Below are 13991 nucleotides of genomic sequence, written 5' to 3'. Positions count from 1 at the left end.
AGAAAATGTGTATAGTGTGTACCCAGCCTTACACTGATGAGAGAAATTAAAGATGACAGTATTTGGTGAAACAATCCTTTTACAAGAGAACTACAGTCCACATCTAGTTTCCCTTTCCTTTACCTCACAATCATCAATGTCTGAGCCCCATAAGCTACCAGGTAAAATTTTAACTGTTGCCAATACAGGGTACACAGGAAGTACATCAGCCCTATCTCTTATCCCCAACAGTGATTGACAGGTACTGGACTGAGTTCCAGGAAGGATTATAATGTTTTATCTCTTCTCAGAGTTTTCCTAGCAGTCTCTAGTGAGTGATATTCCTCCTACAGTACAATGACTTGGAAGAGCTGTGTCTAATTTACAGGTCTAATCTAATACTGATCTAAAGATTCCAATACACAAGCCACTTGGACCCACTGCTGATGACACGGATCTCCGATAGGTTTGGCCATACATGCGTGTATCCAAATATGAACAGCACTTGGACAATGTCCACATAAACAGTTGAAGGTGGTAAGACCTGCGGTGTTGTAAAATTACTATATTTTGGTTTTACCTTTTTAATTTTAAATCCTGACAATTTTTTTTAAGCAATTTTACAACACCGCAGGTGTTAAATTTACCCCCAAAGTGATCATTTATTGTGGGCTTAGGCCCATACGTGTGAGATTTAGTAAGGGGCATTGTCAAAATTGTAGCATGTATGGTGATTATAAAGTGTTATCGGTCACCCCTAACATTTACACCAATGTCACACACATTTCCTGAACTGGTAGGAACGGATTGAAGTCGAGCTTGTCACCTACACACATAAAATGTTTAGAGACCGGAGTAAAATTGAAATACTATTAAATAGAATTTAATTTTGTCATCTAGAGTTCAGCTTACTTTAAGCTGCAGTGTCTCCCTCTCTTTCAGGGTATAAGGTTATTCTGTCCTATGTGGAAACAAAGATTCATGTTTTGTTCTGAATATTATCAAAGGAGTTCTGATATACACCTAATGGAGGTAATGTCAGTAAGACTATACAGTTATTAAAATCAAAAGCATTTGTCAAGTTTCTTAATATAAATCTTTCATTTTGTGATTTTGCTAGTTGTGATGCGGGGGGAGGGGGGGGGGCAGGAAATTGTGGGGGAGAGGGAATGTGGATTGTGTTACTGGAATCTCTAGAGTTTTAAGGACCATTCTCTGAAGATGGGAATGATAGCAGTCCGGTAATTAACAGTCTGCCAGAGTATGAGGGAATGTGATCGGAGGCGCGTATCACTGGAACAGGTGGGATAAGGAATTAGTATGTGCGGGATAAAATAAAGTTAATTTGAGGTAAAGCACTGACTATCCCGTGTGACCCTTTTAAGAGATCGCTTCTGTTTTTGAGTCACTTTTTACTACCACTGATTTATAAGGTGCTACAGTGTGAAAGCAGGTATCCATATAACAGGGTGCTTACAAGGTATCCCAAATAAGTAGATGTCAAAATAAAGGGTGTGGAGAGCTCTGCTTGGAGGGCTTACAATCTATATTAAAAAGGGTACAGCTGAGACCAGAGGAGTGACGGGTAAAGTGGATATTGGGACTACAGCACAGTAGGGTAGTAAAGAGATGGGTTTTCAGCGAGTGTTTAAAGATTTGAAGGCTCAGGCAGAGTCTGAATGGGCTTAATAGGGAATTCCATAGGTGGGTAGCCGCTTGTGAGAAGTCTTTAAGGTGGGAGTGAGAGGTTGTAACCAGACGAGGTACAGAGCACAGGTGGTAGATGACGGGCGATAGAGTATTTTGAGATGTATAAAGGGTTGGTGGCTTTGTAGGTGAGGGTGACTCATTTGAATTGGATCCTGGAGGATATGGAGAGCCCGTATAGGGATTTGCAGAGTGTTATGGTGCATGTGAAGTTTTGATTTGCATCTTGGGTAAGAAAAGGCAGCATTATTTGGGTGCTGGCAAGACTGTAAGAGACACTTGAGGCGAGCAATGCAACAAAGCAGATTTTGGAGGCTGATGGACTTGTGCTGTTAAGGGTGATGGAGATTTCTAGGAGCTCGTGGCTCGGAGGAGGAAATATGAGCTTTGGATTTTGACATTTGAGCTGTAGGTAGCAGGGGGACATTCATGTGGGGAGAGACAGTTGGTCACACAGACAGTAGAGAAGAGAAGTCGGAGGAGATTTGGTCATCAGCGTAGAGTTGGGACTGGAGATACTTGGTTCACTGAGAGAACAATGTAAAGTGACCTTTAGACTTTGCAGCAATAGATGGTTGATCAATCTGTGAGAGCTGACTCAATGTTTGAGGGAAGAAGTCCGATTACAAAGATTGAGAATGGAGTGAGGACAGAACGTATTGAACACAAACCACTGATGTAGGTTCAAGGCAGAGGGGAGACATTGGCTGCTTGGAAAGTTAGACTGGGATAGGAGAGGATTCCTTTTAGGATGGTGACATGAGTGTGTATAAGGAGGATGAGAATGTGCCAGTGGGCAGAGACTGGTGAGGGTAGTTATTGAGGAGAGAGGTTGTAGCTTTAGTGAAGATCTGAGAAGTGGATTAGATTGAGAACAATTAGATGTCATTTTGTGGATTTGGGTACAGGGGCACTATGAGGTACGATGGGGCTGAAATAAAGGAGGATGTGGTAAAGAGCAGAAAAGCTGAATTAGAGATGCTAGAAACTAACAAGCCTGTCACCCTCAGAGCAAGGTACACCTATAACCATAGTTGCCTACTCTCCTGGAATGTCCGGGAGATTCCAGAATTTTTGGGAATTCTCCCGGACTCCCGAGAGAGCAGGCAAATTTCCCAGATTCAGCTGTCGCCGTTGTTGAAGATAGTGGGGGTGGGGTTAAATGCGCCATCATGGCCCTGCCCCCTGCTGCGATTGGCTAAAATTGCCTCAGATTGACAGGGGCGGAGTCTAATGGTGCACCACGCGTGACCACGCCCCCCTTGATGGACCCCCCCCCTCCCGGACAGCTGCCTTCAAAAGTAGGCAAGTATGCCTATAACCTAGTGCCACAGTGCCCTTATTGCCTCTCACAGATGTACCTTCAGAGTTATTGGGGAGAATATTTTGCCACCTCACCCAACCTTCATTGACGACACCTGGCTGTACTGATATATAGACATACAGGTGTCCCCATAGCCTCGGGCACCACTTGCCATACAGCCAGGATTTCATCAGAGCCAGTGCTTGGTGTTCCTGTTCCTAAGACCGCTGCAGCCGCACAGGCTGCTATTTCAGTTGAGATTTTTGACTTCATCACCTCCCTAACAATGTACAATGAGATGTTCTGATGCGCCCCATTGACCATTGCACTCGGTTATAGCCCAATGTGCTCTGACTACAGTACGGCTATTGGCCATTTCCCTGTAACCTGTCCTGGGAATTATTTGCTTGGAGCTCCAGTTTGAAAGGGTCATTCATTTTTTTTTTAAATAATTTTGACTCCTTATGTACCTGCTCTTTGCACAGCAAATACGAGGGGGGGGCTGTCCTGTGGCCGAGAGTCAGACAGCATTAATAACATGGAGGGAGGACTCTGTGTATGGTCCTATTTAATAATCTGCCCCCTGCTTTATACAGCTTTGTAAACATGTATCATGTCCCATAGAGTATATACAGGAAGGTGGTGGCTAATAAAGGGTCCAGTGTGAGCGCATAAGTGACATAACAAGTTTCCATTATCAATCTATGTCTATATTATGCTTAGTGACACTATAACAATGGCTGTATCTACAAAACTTTGTCTGTTTGCTAAAGGGAAACCGATACAAGGAGGAAGCTTTCCCAAGAAGACGTCCACCTGTCGTGTGTGGGTGAGAGGTGGTTTTGCAAAAACTTTGATTTAATGCTGAAACTTGCAAAACAATTACCTGAAGCTGCTTCACCACCGACACATTAACCACATTGATTAGATAGTTATGGAGGTCTGTCATCATAATCAGCTATTGATATAACACCACTAATTCAGCAGCGCTGTACACCCGGCCCTGCCCCATTGGAGCTTACAGTCTAAATTTCCCAACATACACACACAGAGAAACTAAGGTCAATTTAGTAGCAGCCAATTAACCTACCAGTATGTTTTTGGAATGTGGGGGGAAACCGGAGCACCCGGAGGAAACCCACGCAAACACAGGGAGAACATACAAACTCCACACAGATAAGGCCATGGTTGGGAATTGAACTCATGACCCCAGTGCTGTGAGGCGGAAGTGCTAACCACTGAGCCACCGTGCTGCCCAGTCTATGTGGTCTAACACAAGCTGGAGTCAATTTAGTGTTTTGTACTAACAGTGTTAATACTAATACAATGCAAGAAAATTTATCGTGTGAAAATCCTGTAGTGTGTACCCAGCTTTAATGCACGTTGGTGTTTATCAGGCAGTTTCACCCATGTTTATACTGGCATTGTTTTAATGTAAATCAAATTCTGTAGCTATTGTCCCATTTAAACTAATAACCACATTTTACTAGTAAAATATAATTTATATATATATATATATATATATATATATAATGTGCACATAAAGAAACACTTTCTTCTTAGTGCCACCCACAACTTTTTCCCTTCTAAATCTTCCCATTCAGATTATAAAGGGGTTACACACCTACACAGTCTGACTTCAGATGCAATTTCTGTAACAATTGCAACAAGGATTGACAGTCCTGATGAGCATGCCAATTCATGTATACACATCTACACAATTCACCTTCAGATCTGCGATCTTCTGAAAAGATTGTGACTACACTCAACAGAGATCTGCCTACACTGCTGTTTGTGAGCCCGTACACACTTCCACATTTGCCAGACATCGTTGATCGTGAAATTTATAAAACCAAATCAACAGATGTGATGTGTTTTGGTAAGAAATCTTGATAGATATTGCATTAGTGTGTACACTAACTAATTGCATCAGTGTGTACCCAGCTTAGCGCTGACAAGATACACACAGTGTTGTTGGGTAAATGGATACTTTATTAAAATTGTCCTAACATTGGTATTAGAATAAAATATTTTATACATGGTTCGTGAATGGGCAAGACTTTTATTTGGTAGGAACTATATAGTTGTGCCTTGGTCAATATTTGCAGTAACACCCCCACGATTTGGTCATACAGTCAAAGTGTCTCCTGACACAGAGCATAGGGAAACCCAGGGGGGGGGGGGAGGGGGGGGGGGATTCATAGTGCCTGGAAACCCCTCGCCAAGCCTGGGGCACTGTATAAGTGAGGTGGCTGGACCCTGCCCCCACTTCACACAGCTCTGCTTGAAAAGGGAGATCTGCGTGCACCTAACAGTAGTGCACACAGCATTGCCCATGTAGATTATGGGAATAGGGAGAGTTGGAGAGCAGCCAAGCACTGTCTAATATTATAGCCACACCCCCATGCATGCTGGTCACGCCCACTGGCGGCGTGGTGTGGAAACCGCCCTCTACAAATCCTGCGTTTGCCCCTGCAGAGGTATGATCACTTCCCAATGAATATGCTGAATTCTCATGAATGTCAGCATGTCCTTCTCAATACACAGACCTGATTAATTGGGACAAAATAACAGTTTTCCCCTTTAAGCAAGTCTTATGCATCAGTCTGTATTGAAGCAGGGGGGATCCACTACCTTTAATGTGCTATGCAATAGCATCCACACAGTGTAGTCTTCTGTGTTAGAACCTTGTGATCTTTGTGTTTCTGGTTAATTTGTATCTGAAAGCCAGCCGTGGTCTGCAGGGGTCACCGACCATTTGACATGGTTGGAGGTGTGCAAAATATCTGCCTTTCAATTCTGAGTAATCTCTCAGCATAGTGTCCCAGTAATAGCTCAAACACAGTTGTCCTCAACCGTTTCAGATCTATAAACCAGCTGGCAACACGTTTAAACTGACTTTAAGACAAAATAAAAAAATAAAAAAACAATTCAGTTTATATAACTTGCAGATTATAGTATTGCATCAAATCACCCTTCTGCATATACATTGAATTATGAAGACGAGCGTTGAAGTCATTTTCAAATATTTTATTGAAAACAGTCCAATGAAAAACAAGTTAAAATTTCAGTCGTCTTAACCACTTCTTTATATAAAAGTATCATAGTACCAATTCATTGTATTCTTAAAATAGATAACAAAGTTGCATAAATAAGTCTTAAAGAAATAAATTAACTTTTCAAATTGACAACTTTAAGCATTAACAATTCCTTTAAATATCATCTTATTAAAAAAAACAATGGATTTTTGCCAGACATAAGTCTTTTTGTTGTCATTTTACTCTAGATATCCCCGACAGCCCTCCTGAATGTCACAATAATGCCTTCCCTGAACACTTTCACAACAGTCGCTGTTCATCTTGGTCCGTACTCCCCTCTGCCAAGTCGCTTGTACCTTACTCCCACGCAACACAGACGCAGCCAACCAGTTATGTCCACTTGTTAGTTTTAAGGTTTGTACATTTTGTAATCCTCACTCGAAAGTTGGGCGCGTTCCCCGGAAAGAACGGATGCCGCTTCTGCAAAATATTTTTTTTTTTCTATTTATTTGAAAACAAAAGTGTCCCCCTGCGCAATCCAGAAGGAGATCATCGCTCAGGGAGATTGATCACCGGCACCCATTGATCCAAGTAACGGCTCTCTTTGCAAAAACTGATCACTTGATTGATTGCAGGATCCTTCAGCTGCAATGCATGTGGGTTCTAGAAGAAAAAACAAAGTATAAAAGTTAGTTTCGAAAGTGAAACTTTTTTTTGTATTCGTCTCAAAACATGAAGCAGCATAAAATAAATCAGTTTTGTTATACAGAAGCACCTGTTAGTCTAACAGGCAATGGCAACTTCCGTTAGGAACGGACATGTCAGGGCAAGTATACTGTAGTGTTGAAGTCAGATACAGTTGTCTAAAGTCCATTTGGAATTAAAAAAACACTACAGCAGAGCAAAGTCACTCTGATCTTGCATTACCGAAACTCCTTCCAGGCAAAGCATGGAGCTTAGGAATGTGGGAGGGAGTTGGTCTTACAAGTGCCTGGGAACTGTGCAGAGGGCTGGGCAGGACTAGCTTACAATGCCCTCTGAACATCAATTGTTTTAGGCTGGAGGGATCAAGGGGGGGGGATATGTTAGCAGGAAATGCTGCCATAAGGGTGCGGTATGTATTTCCCAACAACTGAGTAGGTGTATGGCAGAGATTATCCATATAGGACCACGGCTGCACCTTATAAAGCATTACCATACGGCCAATCAGCTACACTGGCAATGTTAAAGGAACCAACCTCAAATATTTCTTTACAGGTGTCGTGTGCAGAAGAGATATTAGCAATGGCAGAGCTTCTAATGAGCGGTTCATCTACTGTTTGCATAGGACACAAAGCCATTTTATACAAATGTATGCAGAATTTATTTTATTTATTTATTTATTTTTTAAATGGGGTTAGTGTGCCTTTAAGAGTCTAAGCTCACAATATAATAAGCTGGTTTAGCTCATCCAAAACTAAAGTAGGGGAAGAGTGCTACCTACCATTCTGTATTAACTATTACATGATGCATCTGAGCAATGGGATTAGTCATACAGCACGTTTAGCTATCTGAGGCCTGATTCATTAACTATCTTAACTTAAGAAACGTATTATTTCAGTCTCCTGGACAAAACCATGTTACAATACAAGGGGGTGCAAATTAGAATTCTGTTTTGCACATAAGTTAAATACTGACTGTTTTTTCATGTAGCACACAAATACTTGATAGCTTATTTGTTCACTGAAATTTAAAGTTGATATTTGTGTGCTACATGAAAAAACAGTCAGTATTTAACTTATGTGCAAAACAGAATACTAATTTGCACCCCTTGCATTGTAACATGGTTTTGTCCAAGAGACTGAAATAATAAGTTTCTTAAGTTAAGATACTTAATGAATCAGGCACCTGATGCAAAAAATGCACAAATTTGCTTTGATATGTAGAACATATGGAATATTCCAAGTAGATTTGAATAAAAGGCTTTACTGACGAGAAGGGCAGGTATGCAACAGACAGTGTGCTGCTATCAACTTACAAAGGAATGGGCCACCTCCCTGGCATTGTATACTAGAGTCACAGTAACCCACAACAATCCACTCAGGTATAGCCCTGGAATGCTGCTAGCAGAAACCACCCACATCCCTCCCTGAGACAATGTCACCTACGTTGATTAGAATACAATGCAGATCAGCAGGTTCCCCCGACTTGTCAGAGCCGCCCAGGATCTCAGCCAGCCGGCTCATGTTGCTCACTCTCAGGATGTTGATGTCATTCTCGCAGCAAAACGCCTGGATCAGAGTAAAGTGGATTTGTAAAGCGACATCCTGATCTTCTGTTTCATCTGTGGCCAGAAGACACAGCACAACGTTGTCTGGGTCCCTGCAACACAAACACATGAGACATTAGGACACTGCACAGCAGCCCTTACATGGAGAATACTGTGGTTAGTCAATGCACTGGGAGCTCAGTGTGTAAGGGGTTAAACGGGCAGAACATATCAACCCTGTTGTCTTCATTACTACAATTATTTATAATGTGCAATATATTAGTACAATAAGGGGATCATTATATAAATAAATAACATACAATGATATGAAACAGAAGGTAAAGAGGACCCTGTGAGCTTACAATCTAAGAATGCAAACTAAGTACAGATCTGCAGAGGAGACAGTGATGGCATGCACCAGGGGCAGTGCTGGCATCTCTGCAGAGGATAAGGGGCAGTGCTGGCATCTCTGCATGGTATAACGGCCCCAGGGGCAGTGCTAGCATCTCTGCAGAGGATAAGGGGCACAAGGGCAGTGCTGGCATCTCTGCAGAGGATAAGGGGCACAGGGGCAGTGCTGGCATCTCTGCAGGGTATAACGGCCCCAGGGGCAGTGCTGGCATCTCTGCAGAGGATAAGGGGCACAGGGGCAGTGCTGGCATCTCTGCAGAGGATAAGGGGCACAGGGGCAGCGTTGGCATCTCTGCAGAGGATAAGGGGCACAGGGGCAGCGCTGGCATCTCTGCAGAGGATAAGGGGCACAGGGGCAGTGCTGGCATCTCTGCAGAGGATAAGGGGCAGTGCTGGCATCTCTGCAGGGTATAACGGCCCCAGGGGCAGTGCTGGCATCTCTGCAGAGGATAAGGGGCACAGGGGCAGTGCTGGCATCTCTGCAGAGCATAAGGGACACAGGAGCAGCGCTGGCATCTCTGCACAGTATAACGGGCACAGGGGCAGTGCTGGCATCTCTGCAGAGCATAAGGGACACAGGAGCAGCGCTGGCATCTCTGCACAGTATAACGGGCACAGGAGCAGCGCTGGCATCTCTGCACAGTATAACGGGCACAGGGGCAGTGCTGGCATCTCTGCACAGTATAACGGGCACAGGGGCAGTGCTGGCATCTCTGCACAGTATAACGGGCACAGGGGCACCAGGAATAAGAGATACTCACACATTGAGCAGCTTGGCCGCCTCGTACACCCCGATGGTGATGGTCCTCTGCAGCTTTGCCTTACTCAGCACCTCCTCCAGCGCGTTCCCCACACTCTCCATCCTAAAATCACAGGACGTGGGTTAGACCACAACTTAGTCACGCGTGACTCACTGCACAACTGGAAGGGTCACTCCACGCGTCACCCCCAACTGCACAGGTCTACCTGCCACAGTCACAGCCCACGGGTCACCCTACACATCGGGGCAGATCACCCTGCCACAGTCACAGCCCACGGGTCACCCTACACATCGGGGCAGATCACTCTGCAACAGTCACCCCAAACAGCCCCCGGACATTCTGCATAAGGTGCGAATCACCCTATACACCCGCAAATCACTCTGCAACAGTCACCCCAGATAGCCCCCGGACATTCTGCAGAAGAATGTGGGTCACCCTCAGACCGTATCGCAAAAGTTACTGAATGCGGATCAGATAGTCCTGCAATAGGATTAGTGACACCCAGACCCCCCAGATCGTCCTGCAGCAGTCACCCAATGTGGGTCACCCCAGATCGTCCTGCAGCAGTCACCCAATGTGGGTCACCCCACACCGTCCTGTAATGTACAGTGCGGGTCACCCCATACATCCAGAACCTATCACAGATCAGCGGGCGGACACCCGGCACACACACACACACTGTCGCAGTTGGTCCCAGGACCCGTGCACGGTCCCCCCGGTGCTTACTTTCCCATGCTCTGCTCTCCGGTCAGTTCCTCCAGGGTCATAGTGTCAGTGCTGCACAGTGTAATCCCCGGCTCCAGTCACAGATCAGGATAATCCTCTGGGTGCTCCGGCTCCAGTCACAGACCAGTGTCCGTACAATCCTCTGGGTGCTCCGGTTCCAGTCACAGATCAGTCTCCGTACAATCCTCTGGGTGCTCCGGTGCCAGTCACAGATCAGTGTCCGTACAACGCTCTCCGTATCCCGGCTCCAGTCACAGATCAGTGTCCGTACAGTGCTGTCTATGTCCCGGCTCCGGTCACTGCTCAGTGTCCGTGTTCTCCTCTCTGTATCCCGGCTTCAGTCTGACTCACTCCGGTCTCTGCCGTACTTCATGTGCCAGCGATCAGCCAACCGCCGCGCAGCTCATCACCATAACCAGCCTCTGATTGGCTCATGCAAATGAGCCCCCGCTTGTCAACACACTCCCGCTACAAATTCGGGGAATTGGCAAGTAACCCGGCACAGCTGCCATTGGCTGGCCGAGAGACGAGGGGCGGGGCTTCTGGGCTCAGACGGTTGCCAGGCGATGGGATTGGTGGTGTAACCCTTTGACTGCTGCAATCTGCTCATTACATTGGACAGTCCCCCATAGAGAGATCTCTGCTCTCAGCCCCTCACACAGCAACCACAGGGCTGTATTCTGGGACATATCATGAGTAATGTCCATACTGTGCTCTAATATCATATTATTACAGTCATATCATCACCATAAGTCACCATTACTGGAAATGCCCAAAAATCACCTCACTGTCACCTGATCAGTTCTGGACAAGATTAAAAGTTGAATAAAAGTGGAAATCTGTATATAAATCATATATTTTTATCATTAACTAAATGGATATTGGAAGCTGTGGTTAGAGCTAATATTCAGTCACATGGTGATGTGTAAAATGCATCATATAACACCACCAACTGTCCATCATTCTCTTCCCTTCCATATATTGTGCCTTTCTGGGTCTGCATCAATAACCTACTCCACTGGCTTCAACATATAATTGCATTCATTATATTTTACAGGATTTGTTGCAGAATTGGTATTCTAAGGTCTATTGTAATACTCATTTTATGTTCATTTGTATGAAAAAGTGTGTTTATTATTTATGACACATTGTAAGTGCCCCCTCTCTATGCTGAGGACACATAGCTTTGTTGGTAGCAAAAGTTACAAAATTTAAACAACTACAAAACCATGATGCTTTTTCCTCCAAAATATTTAGAACAAATATCCATTTGTTTATCACTAAAACACAAATTCTGTCCTCCTTTGACTACTGTAATCATCTTTGATCTGGGCCCTGCTTCCTCTCTTGATCTCCTATAGTGCATCCAAATTTCCGTTACAAAAACTAATCTATTGTGCTTCTGGTCAATATCTGTCGCTACTCTTCTCAAAACCATATTGGTTCCCTATCAGTCCTAGTATAACCTACCAAGTTGCATCCAACTCCTTACATCCATCGAGACTTTCAAGTCACAAACTAGATGTTCTGTCTGAATGGTGTTTACTTGTTTTGAAAGTTGGGCTTATAATACCCTTATGTGTCTGTACATTTTCCTAATGTATCTGTACATTTTACAATTTAGATTGTAAGCTCTTTGTGACGGGGAATGCAAAATTCCTCTTGTTGCTGTGAAACAAGTTCTGTTACATCATGCACTTGTTCACCTGTTTGTAACTTTATATTCACATTATATGCAAATCCAGTTTGTCCTGGGAAAGGCTGTGAGCAGGAACTAAATCAATCAAATTGTTGCATGTAAAATCCTCCAATGCAACAGTGTGCAATGCATGGATGGGAACAAGCCCAATACTCTGTTCTAGAAAAGCGTAAACAAAACTCACTACCCTACAAAGATGGGCTCCTTAAATGTTACAAATGGTACTGTAACAGTTCTCTTGAACATAAATTAATCCTTTTTACTATTGGTGGTCTAGATGGGAATTACATACACTTTGTAATCTTGGTTCTGGACAAACCATGTTGCAATGCAAGGTCTACAAATGCTTTTATTTATTTTTGCATGCAGATAAAATACTGGCTTCTTTTGCATGTAGCACCCAAATACTGGATAGCTTTATAGCTACATACCTCCCAACATGCCAGTCTCCGTCAGCGGGCAAGGCTACGTCACAATGAAAGCTGCATAGTGCTGTAACGTTCCCACTCGCAGGACAAACATGTCCCTGGCCAGGACAGCGGGGCAGAGTTGTTAGGTATGTAATTAGGACACGTCCCCTCTTAACTCCAAATCTTTCCACACATTTTAAAATTGCCGCCCTGCAATGCAACATAGTTCTGCCAAGGTGCAAATCTGCTCCTTTTTTGCTTTGCTCCTAACGCTAAAGGACCAATTCAATTCTGAATGATTACCTGTAAGTGTGCACAGCCGCACGTGGTGCAAGGCTCCTATAGGACCCTGCATCAAATTTAATTCCAGTGTACTGCTCATAGTTGCTAACATTTAAATGTTAGTCTCTGGGAGATAGGTGGGGGTGGGGCTCTGTCAATCGCATCATTTTTGGCCCCGCCCCACGCAACGCTATTTTACCGCAGGGGACGGGCCAAAATAACGCGATTCCCAGAGAACCAAACCTTCTCCACTTCACTAGGAAGTCCTACTCTCCCGGGAGTCCGGAGTTGTTAAGTTTGGTGCTGCACCTCAGGGATCAATGATCCCTATGCCAAATGATGGTAACGCTGAACGAAGTTTAGGTTCTCTAGACCTCGTTCTGCAGGCGAGGTGCCGCCATTATACGTAACCGTAGAGCAGCCACACACAGGCAATATTGAGAAACTGGTCAATATTACAAATCATGGACTCAGGCGCGGGCTGGCAGATTTCAGCCTGTGCGCTGACGTGGCCGCATCCCGTGTCATGTGATGCGGCTGCCTGTGCGCTGACGTGGCCGCATCCCGTGTCATGTGATGCGGCTGCCTGTGCGCTGACATGGCCGCATCCCGTGTCATGTGATGCGGCTGCCTGTGCGCTGACATGGCCGCATCCCGTGTCATGTGATGCGGCTGCCTGTGCGCTGACATGGCCGCATCCCGTGTCATGAGATGCGGCCGCCGGTAAAAATCAGGAGAAATTGCATCCAGGGGGGGCGGCCGGCTGGCCCTAACAGCAGTGAGTCTGGGGGGGGGGGGGCGATGCCCCCCCCGGCCCAGCCTGCCCCTGCATGGATTTCATTAGGGAAATTTACAGGGACGTTTTTCAGTATCTGGGACAGTCAGAGCTTTCTCCTCACAGACCAGCAATGTCTGCAGCGACCTCTATCATATATTACACCTTAATCATGGACATCATATAACAGTGACTTTATTCACAAGTTAGTGGTCTGTCAGTATACCATATATAGTGTTCATGTTGGTGCACAGTGATGCTCATTACTGCTATATACGAGGTACTGCGGCACGACATCAATGGGGGCCCCCCCGGGGTAAGCGCCGGGGCCCCCGCACTGAGCTGAGACAAGCGCGGGCAAGACACCGCTGTCAGTGACGTCAGAGGGAGGGGCGGGGACAATTCCAGGCCGTCTCCAAGGCGACCGGACTGACTGGAAGCCGCGTGGATCCCCGGGCTGGAATGCAGGAAGCCGGTCACGTGCTGCCGGTCACCTGTCAGTCATCCAGACACTTGCACAATGCTGGAGCTTCCTCTGATCTCAGGGATTGGCAGCCTGTCACCTCATTCCAGTCATTTCATGCACTTGACATCACTTGGGAGAGCTGGCAGCTGCTGCAGAACATCTTGCTGAGCAGACCTGTCAGTCATC

The 13991-nt window shown here is 45.2% G+C and overlaps 1 protein-coding gene across 1 annotated transcript; it reads right to left on the bottom strand.

The window, feature by feature from the left end:
* Positions 1-6004: 6004 nt before the first annotated feature.
* On the bottom strand, positions 6005-10518 carry GADD45A (growth arrest and DNA damage inducible alpha). Its single transcript, XM_075181877.1, has 4 exons — positions 10174-10518; positions 9448-9549; positions 8175-8388; positions 6005-6690 (listed from the first exon to the last, which is right to left on the bottom strand). Exons 1-4 carry the CDS (start codon positions 10212-10214, stop codon positions 6577-6579), a joined length of 471 nt encoding a protein of 156 aa, XP_075037978.1. The 5' UTR covers positions 10215-10518; the 3' UTR covers positions 6005-6576.
* Positions 10519-13991: the final 3473 nt, after the last annotated feature.

The sequence above is a fragment of the Mixophyes fleayi genome, chromosome 8 (assembly GCF_038048845.1).
Source record: "Mixophyes fleayi isolate aMixFle1 chromosome 8, aMixFle1.hap1, whole genome shotgun sequence".
Taxonomy (NCBI): domain Eukaryota; kingdom Metazoa; phylum Chordata; class Amphibia; order Anura; family Limnodynastidae; genus Mixophyes; species Mixophyes fleayi.
The sequence above is the reverse complement of the archived record's forward strand: the minus strand, read 5'-3'. Positions and strand labels throughout refer to the sequence as shown.

Excerpts from the sequence above, each read along its gene's own strand:
- GADD45A (XM_075181877.1), bottom strand. The coding sequence starts at position 10,214 with ATGACCCTGGAGGAACTGACCGGAGAGCAGAGCATGGGAAA. Across the intron at positions 9,550-10,173 it reads GGAGAGCAGAGCATGGGAAA|GATGGAGAGTGTGGGGAACG; the intron begins GTAAGCACCGGG and ends CTGTGATTTTAG. Across the intron at positions 6,691-8,174 it reads TGCATTGTATTCTAATCAAC|AACCCACATGCATTGCAGCT; the intron begins GTAGGTGACATT and ends TTTTTCTTCTAG.